This window comes from Gymnoscopelus microlampas, assembly GCF_963454915.1.
Source record: "Gymnoscopelus microlampas genome assembly, chromosome: 15".
Lineage (NCBI taxonomy): Eukaryota > Metazoa > Chordata > Actinopteri > Myctophiformes > Myctophidae > Gymnoscopelus > Gymnoscopelus microlampas.
In genome coordinates, this window is record NC_139952.1 from 45,593,207 (window position 1) to 45,602,250 (window position 9,044).

A 9,044-nucleotide genomic window follows, 5' to 3' on the forward strand; every position below is an offset into this window, starting at 1 on the left:
AACAATACCCATTTCTACTTTTCCATAGGATGGATGGCTGGCTGTACAGAAACTGAAATTCTGCCTTAAACCACTAAAGCTTTGATTTATACTTTGTTGTACGACGGTGTCGCACAGAGAAAATATGCGATCTATCTATCACAACACGTCATTTTGTGATAAACTGTGAGCTTGTAGATCTCTGTCAAGTGCAGGTAAAACAAGGTGATGGTTGCATTGAGGTGCAGGTAAAACAAGGTGATGGTTGCATTGAGGTGCAGGTAAAACAAGGTGATGGTTGCATTGAGGTGCAGGTAAAACAAGGTGATGGTTGCATTGAGGTGCAGGTAAAACAAGGTGATGGTTGCATTGAGGTGCAGGTAAAACAAGGTGATGGTTGCATTGAGGTAAAACAAGGTAAAACAAGGTAAATCAAGGTGCATGTGGATGTTTGTATTACGTTTACTCGCATGGGCATGTCATTGCATGTTACCGCATGTGCATGTATGTAACGGTCTGTAGTTGCTACTCCTGTTTTTGCTCAGTTAGCTTCACAAGGGTACATCATTAATGCTTCACATGGGTACATCATTAATGCTTCACATGGGTACGTCATTAATGCTAATGAATCTGTTATTTTGTGGGTGTTCAGGTGGGGTGGGAGCGGACAGTTTCAGGAGAGCTTTTGTTTTGTTTTGTTTTGTCAAGTTTATTTGGCCTGTTTATGTACAGTATTCATGGATGTACTTATCGTATTGTCTTGTCTATTGCACTGTTTGTATGTTTGTCATAAGGACCCTCTCGAAAACGAGATGACACATCTCAAGGGGTTATCCTTCTAATAAAGGTACTATATATAAGGTAAAACAAGGTGATGGTTGCATTGAGGTAAAACAAGGTAAAACAAGGTGATGGTTGCATTGAGGTAAAACAAGGTAAAACAAGGTGATGGTTGCATTGAGGTAAAACAAGGTGATGGTTGCATTGAGGTAAAACAAGGTAAAACAAGGTGATGGTTGCATTGAGGTAAAACAAGGTAAAACAAGGTGATGGTTGCATTGAGGTAAAACAAGGTAAAACAAGGTGATGGTTGCATTGAGGTAAAACAAGGTAAAACAAGGTGATGGTTGCATTGAGGTAAAACAAGGTGATGGTTGCATTGAGGCAGAACATTCTAGAGAGCAGGTGGGCTGACTGTTTCAGTCATGAATGGGAGTCACGGCAGAGAGAGCAGACAGACACCCACCACTGTGCCGCTGTGTCTCTGCACACACACACACACACACACACACACACACACACACAGTGCCACTGCACAGAGACACACACACACTTTTGTCAGCGATATATAGCCTAGCAGCTCCTATCCTCACATGCACCCTGTCCAACTGTAGTGTCCTAACGAGAGAGAGAGAGAGAGAGAGAGAGAGAGAGAGAGAGAGAGAGAGAGAGAGAGAGAGAGAGAGAGAGGGCTCCCGCAGTCAGTCAGCCGCAGCTCAAACCCACACGTATTCTACAGACACAGAGGATGTCGGGGAGAGCCAAGACACACCGACGCTCCGATGGACGCTTTTGGAATGTTTGATGCTCAGCGCGCTCCGTCTGATCTCACACTCACACACACACACACACACACACACACACACACACACACACACACACACACACACACACACACACACACACACACACACACACACACACACACACACACACACACACACACACACACACACACACACACACACACACACACACACACACACACACACACACACACCTCACATCACCCCTTAGCAACAACAGAGCAATACGTGAAAAAAGAGAGAGAGAGAGAGTGGGTGGGGAGGGAGAGAGAGAGAGCAGTAGGGGCTAGGCGGGGATAATAATAAGTAGAGCCTGTTTTACACATAATTATTATTAGATGTTAGGCAACGCGTTGTATAAGCTTGTAGATCTGCTATGTCTGCTTTTTTTTTATATTTGAAAATGTGTGAACATTTTTCAACATTGAAACGATTATGCAAAAAATAATTGCGATTATCTCAAATAATTGCGATTAGACCAGTGGTTTTCAACCAGTGGTCCGGGGACTATATGCTCCCTCTGCCACCGTCCTGGTTCAGAGGACAGAATGTTAGTACCGTGTCTGTGACTGTATATGATATTATGCATCTTTCTCTGCTCATTTTGCTGGGGTCGGACCGGACGGCTCAGGGTTGAGGACAGAGTAACAGCAACTTGCAATGGGCCTGGTCTACAAGATACACCACACCGTTAAGACACCCATGTGCCTTTCAAAGTACTTCAAAAACGTCCACAATCACAAACACCAGAGGCAGCTCCACTGATCACGTCCAACCGAGATTTGGCACAAACAAGGGGTTGAATTCATTCTCCTGCTATGCAACAAAAATGTGGAAGTATAAGGAGTGTAAAACCCTTCTCTCTTTCAAAACTGTGTGTGTGTGTGAAAATTGGAAATACTCCAGTAAAGTAAAACATATTTGACTTAAGTACAGTACTTGAGTGAATGTACTTAGTTACTTTCCACCACTGCCTTTGACCCGTCGTTCCTCTGCAGAGAGAGAGAGAGAGAGAGAGAGTTTGGGAAGCCGCCCAATCCAGCCCCCCTGGGACCAAACCCAAAGTTAATTTCATCACAATGCTAACCGCTTTGTTGTATTGATCAATTGTTCCAGCCCCTCCATAAGCACTTCCATGATGTGATTAATACATTCCCTGACGGCATCGCCGCAAATCATACAACCATCAGAATACATTACTCCCTTTATACCTACTGTACCCTACTGACAGCCTGGCCCGCTAAGAGCAAAGCTTCCACGGTTACCATCGCAAGCAGAAGGAAGGGTCTCGGCAGACCACCACCACCACTGAATTCGGGAGGACACGTGTTAAGTTTGATACATTTGATTGGGACAATGAATTGACATCTGACAACTTAAGACAACTTTTTTATCCCACGATTTTTGTAACCCTATTTTTTCACCCAGTGCCAAATGCAGCCTGGGGGAGAGCCCCCCGAACTGAGCTCATTAGTGATGTGCGGGTCGGGTTTTTTCATGACCCGCCCCGCCACGCCCCGCCCCGCCACGGAACCCAACCCGCCCCGCGAACCCATATATAAATCTATATAATATATATAATTCTGTAAAATCATGAAGGTTAGAAAATAATCTTCAAGTATACACCCCAAGTGTATTCAAACTGTTTTATTGATATTGATATTATTCTTATTCCTAGGAATAAAGACAAAACAAGAGCATGTGATTTATTTATTTTTTTGCGTGTGAGAGCAGCTGACCCGCTCACCCGCAGCCCGCAGAATTGCCTCTGAAATCCTGACTCGACCCCGTAACCCGCGGGTCGGCCCGCTCATCACTAGAGCTCATGCTTCCTTCAATGCATGAGGAGTGAGCAGGCCGCTTCTTATCACCTGACAGGGGGGAGTTTCCCCGGTAGGACGTAGCGCGCGTGGAAGGAACACGTTATTCCAACCAGTTCCTCTCCCCTCCATCAGGCGCCCCAGCTGACCAGGGGGAGGCAGTATAGAGACCAGGATCACTACATGTTTTTTTGTGACGGTACCTACCCTAGGAGACACGGGGAGAACATGCAAGCTCCACACAGAAAGGCCTTTCACCAACCCCACCTAGGGTATGGGCGCTGATGACAGGGAGGAGAGGACACGCCCCCCCCCCCCCAGTGCCCACAGCGAACCTGGCGGGAATCGAACCCAGGACCAACTTGCTGTGAGGCGACAGTGCTAACGACCGAGCCCCAGTTATTGCGCAACACGGCGGCAGACACAGGAGTGTGTGCAACTGTGCAATATTTGGCCTTTAGGGACCGGGGCCACCCCCACCCCCCCCCCGGCATGCATACCAGCCATCTCTCTGCATGCTTCATTAAAGGCTCCTGCCTCACTGGCTCTATGCGTGTGCCAGCCAGCCAGCCAGCCAGCTAGCCAGCCAGCCAGCCGAGCAGGCAGGCAGGCATCAGTCAAAATAATAGCCCGTGTACAAGCTCACAACGTGTCGCGATCCGGACACGTTGTGAGCTTGTACATGGGCTATTTTCACCGCACGACAATGCCATCATACGACATAGTATAGAACTAGGGCTTAAGTGGTTAAAAAAAAGCCTCCTGCCCCAGTGAGCTCCTCGCTGTCATGACTCCCTGTGTGCCAGCTAGCAGCAGCAGCAGCAGAGCAGCATTCCCGAGCAGGGAGTTCCTCCTCCATATAACCACACTGACTGACTCGGGGCGGCGTTCCTATCCTGCACAACATTGGGGGGGGTGTGAGAGGGGGGGGGGGTGGGGGGGTAGTGGATTTGGCTGGCTTCTGAGGAACCGTACGCTAATACGTGACTCAGCTTTAAGCGAACATTTTTTCTAGCCGTTGAAGATGTTAAGATACACAGCTGAAGATGAGGTTTGGAATTAGATCAGGATTTCCTCCCCTGTGTGTGTGTGTGTGTGTGTGTGTGTGTGTGTGTGTGTGTGTGAATCCGACTTATATCGGAATATTGACATTCATTTCATGGGGCCATCCTCTCTCTCTCTCTCTCCCCCAACTCCTGCTCTACTCGAGTCACTCTGTTATCTCTCTTTCTTTCGCTCTGTCTCTCTCTCTCTCTCTGTTGTTTCCCCCCCATACGTCAGGTTTTCAACCTCTTTCTAAGAAGCTTACCGAGCCTGGGAAATCCACTGAGATGGCAAGACAGACACACACACGCACGCACGCACGCACGCGCGCACACGCGCACACACACACACACACACACACACACACACAGTTACATATATTTACTCAGTATATAGCTAAATACATACATTCATAATCATAACCGGTCGGACCAGGGCCTGGTTTGGTTAGTGTAAACACAGTCATAATCATTACACCACAGGTATTACGTATATCTGCCCAGGGCCATAATCTTAAATCTCCCACATCAAAGCTTTCTCTGAGTCGTGCAGACTGGCAGCGTGCGTGTACGTACCCATGCCCCCCCCCCCTGCACTGTCCACACCAGTGTTGATTTTGACAGCAAATTTTGACTAAATATCATAAGATTATAGTCGACTAAATCTACGGTTGATTCAGTCGACTATAATGTATTTTGCCGGTGCCTTGATGGCGTCGTAATGGCTGATTTTACACTTGCTTGCATGCTGAAAATAGCCGATCTACAAGCTCTGCAAGCTTGTAGATCGGCTATTTTCAGAGCGCAACACCCGAGCCCAACCAAAAAATGACATGTCATTTAGTTCTACTGGATCTCTTCTCCACTATGTCCCTCACTACATGCTTTGTCTAGTTTTGATTTGTTGACGAAATTGTCAATAAATCAAGTCATAGTTTTAGTCATCATAGCTTAGTTTATATTTAGTTTTCGTCAGTGAGAATAGGTAGTCGATTAACATTTTTCGTCATAGTTTTAGTCGATGAAATCAACACTGGTGCTGTCCACGCTGTGACAACAGTGAAAGGAGAGGACATGTACTGTACGTACCCATTCCTCCCTGCATCAGTACTACTGTCCACACTCTGGTTGTTAATTGTCACTCAAATAATTGCGATTAACGATTTCATTGTGTGTTTGGCCATTGAACATATTTGGAACATTATGAACACAAAAATATGTATTCTGTTTGCTTTTTAGGCTTCGTTATCAAAAAATCCACAGGGCAGATATTACAAATAACTTAAACGTAAAAAGAGATTGACAAATTTAATAAAGTTATACGTGTAAAAATAGCAGAAATAGCAAATCTACAAGCTTTGTAACGCGTTGTAAGCTTGTAGTATATATAGTATAGCTTGCTAGTATATGCTGCCAGTGGTGGAAAAAGTACTATAAACAGTTTTTACCCCCCCTTCACTTAAACCATTGGTTCTCAAAGTGGGGTCTGGGAACCCCCAGGGGTCCTTGAGGGAGTTCCAGGGGGTCCCCAGCTAAATGATAGATTAGGCACCAAATGGACCCTTATGGGTCTGTAACTCTGAGACTGTACAAATGGAACCAAATGGACCCTTATGGGTCTGTAACTCTGAGAGTGTACAAATGGAACCAAATGGACCCTAACGGGTCCATTTGGTTCCATTTGTACACTCTCAGAGTTAAATTGACATAGATTTTACAATATAAATTGCGGTCCAAGTGATAGAAATGCCATTAAATGGGGGTCTGTAGCCCTAATGCATGTCAAACTGGGGGTCCTTGAAATTAAAAATGGTTGAGAATCACTGCTAGAGCCGTAAAAAATCTTCTCTTATGGGGGTTCCTGGCATGAAATGGGGGTCCGCGGGCTAATGAGTGTCATTTTGGGGGTCCTTGATATGAAAAAGTTTGAGAACCACTGACTTAAACCCTCTATTCTTAATTGAAACAGACCTGAGTTGCAACTGAACTTGGTCTGTTCTTGTTTCCTTCTACTCCGAATCTGTTCACCAGAAATAATAGCAGATTGCTGCATTGTTGAGAGCTTGTAGATCGGATATTTCAGGTGAATGTGTCCCGCCCCCCGCCCCGCCCCAGAATAGGGGTGTCCGTGTCCGTTGGGGTTTAAGTGGTTTACGTTAAGTTATATCACACCTAACCATGATCTATTCTTTTCTTCTCCCATTATGGTTATGCTTTTACAAAGCCAACGACTGACAAATGAAACACTGTTAGAGTGGCTTAAATGTGCATGCTGTATTGTAGATGGCCATGGTCTGCCTTGTTACCCTGTAGAGATGGGCACTGTATCCATACTCCAGGCCGTAGTACTAACGCAATACTTTTGGAGAATAAATAAACTCTGTTCCCATGCGTATTGAAACCAATGGTAGAAGTCCGGTCCTCACACTGTCACTGTCACACATATCGCAATATATCGCAATATGTATCGCATCGCAATATATCGTGATACAATTGTATCGATTCGGGACCTAAGTAACCTATCGCGAGGTTCTTGCCAATACCATCACTATTAACCAGGGTCTGCAGCCATATATTGCCATATCGATTATATAGCCCATCTCTAATGGTTAACAAGGCCGACCATGGCCATGTAAAATACAGCAGGCAAATTCAAGCCACTTTAAAGGGATACTAGGTAACTTTGCCTGCCTGCCTGCCTCCCTGTCCTGCCTCCCTGTCCTGCCCTCCTGCCTGCCTCCCTGTCCTGCCTCCCTGTCCTGCCTCCCTGTCCTGCCCTCCTGCCTGCCTCCCTGTCCTGCCTCCCTGTCCTGCCTCCCTGCCTGCCTCCCTGTCCTGCCCTCCTGCCTGCCTCCCTGTCCTGCCCTCCTGCCTGCCTCCCTGTCCTGCCCTCCTACCTACCCTCCCTGCCTGCCTCCCTGCCTGCCTACCCTCCTCGCTGCCTGCGCCCCAGCCCCTCCAGTCCCCGGTAGCAGCCCTCTCCCTCTATAAGCTCCATGCTGTCGCTGCTGCCTGTCAGCTGGTGCCGGCTGGACAATAATAACAGGATTGAGGATTACTCCCTTCGGCCAACAAAAGCCCCGGCTTCCCTCCTGTCCTGCAGCATGTAAAATTAGACCCACAGTGCGCACACACGCACACGCACACGCACACACACACACACACACACACACACACACACACACACACACACACACACAGTACTCCCCATACATGTCTCCTGCTATAATAAACACAAGCATTATAAGCTGTCAGTCAGTCATCACATACCTCGAACCTGCCCTTGGTGATGCCGTTCATGTCTGCGGAGGTGGAGGAGGTGTAGGAGGTGGAGGGGGGTCTCCTCTGCTGCTGTTCCCCGCACAGAGACACCAGCAGGGCGGGGAGGAGGCTGTGTTACCCGCACAGAGACACCAGCAGGGCGGGGAGGAGGCTGTCTGATGAACGCCGTATTGTTTTTGTGTCGCTGCCTGGCTTTGGTTGGCTGGGTTGCTGCTGCTCCGGCTTCTCTCTCTACCTCTCTCTCTCTATCTCTGTGTGTGTGTGTCTCTCTCCCTCTCTCTCTTTATATATCTGTGTGTGTGTGTGTGTGTGTGTGTGTGTGTGTGTGTGTGTGTGTGTGTGTGTGTGTGTGTGTGTGTGTGTGTGTGTGTGTGTGTGTGTGTCTCTCTCTCTCTCTCTCTCTCTCTCACTCTCTCTGTCTCCCTGTCTATGTCTCTCTCTCTCTCTCTTCTCTGTCTCTGTCTGTCTGTCTGTCTGTCTGTCTGTCTCTCTCTGTCTCTCTGTCTCTGTCAGTCTCTCTCTCTATCTGTCAGTCTCTCTCTCCCCCTCTCTCTCTCTATGTCTCTCTCCCCCTCTGTCTCTCTTCTCTCTCTTCTCACTCTCTCTCTCTCTCTCTTCTCTCTCTCCCCTCTCTCTCTCCCCCTCTCTCTCTCTCTCTCTCCCCCCCCTCTCTCTCTCTCTCTCTTTCTCTCTCTCTCTTTCTCTCTCTCTCTCTCTATGTCTCTCTCCCCACCCAGCCGTCGGCGGCTCCTGAGCTCCTATACCTCCGGGGTCAGCAGCTCACAGACAGACAGACAGACAGACAGACAGACAGACAGACAGACAGACGCTCACACAGACAGACAGACAGACAGACAGACAGACAGACAGACAGCACCGGGGGGAGGCTGTCCGTCCTGGCGGTGCTAGACGGAGGGAGCTTGTTGTCCGTCTCCTGCTCGTCCTCCTCCGGCAGCAGCAGCTCCTCTACGCTCCTCTCATCACAATAACAATAATAACATGGACGGCCTGTCTGTCAAACGCGACGAGTGACTTCACTTCCGCCTCTTGGTCCCGCCCCCTCAGAGGGGAGGGGCGGGGGGGGCGAGAGGGGAGGGACCAAAAAGATCTACAAACTATCTACTAGACCCAAGTTGCTTTGCAAAGTTGCTAATCCGGTCTGGGTCTATACCGGATACGGAAACGTTCTTTGCATTCGTGTGCGCATGCAAATGACCGGATACAGTAGGCGGGCTCTAGACCGGATCACGTGGGTTTATTTGCAATAGGAACCAGGCTTCCTACAGGTGCTGCGGAAAGCCTGGTGAAGCGAGGTTTAGCTGTTAGTTCTAGAG

General features: G+C 48.0%; 1 protein-coding gene across 2 annotated transcripts in view; it reads right to left on the minus strand.

The window, feature by feature from the left end:
• Positions 1 to 8,323, minus strand: part of fbxl2 (F-box and leucine-rich repeat protein 2) — a 50,984-nt gene extending 42,661 nt beyond the window's left edge. For both annotated transcript variants that reach the window (XM_084079576.1, XM_084079575.1), the window contains exon 1: positions 7,699 to 8,323. Coding sequence is in view for 1 of the 2 variants with exons in the window: in XM_084079575.1 (XP_083935701.1) it covers positions 7,699 to 7,728 (30 nt within the window). In the remaining variant the exon portion in view is untranslated. The remainder of the gene's footprint in view (positions 1 to 7,698) is intronic.
• Positions 8,324 to 9,044: the final 721 nt, after the last annotated feature.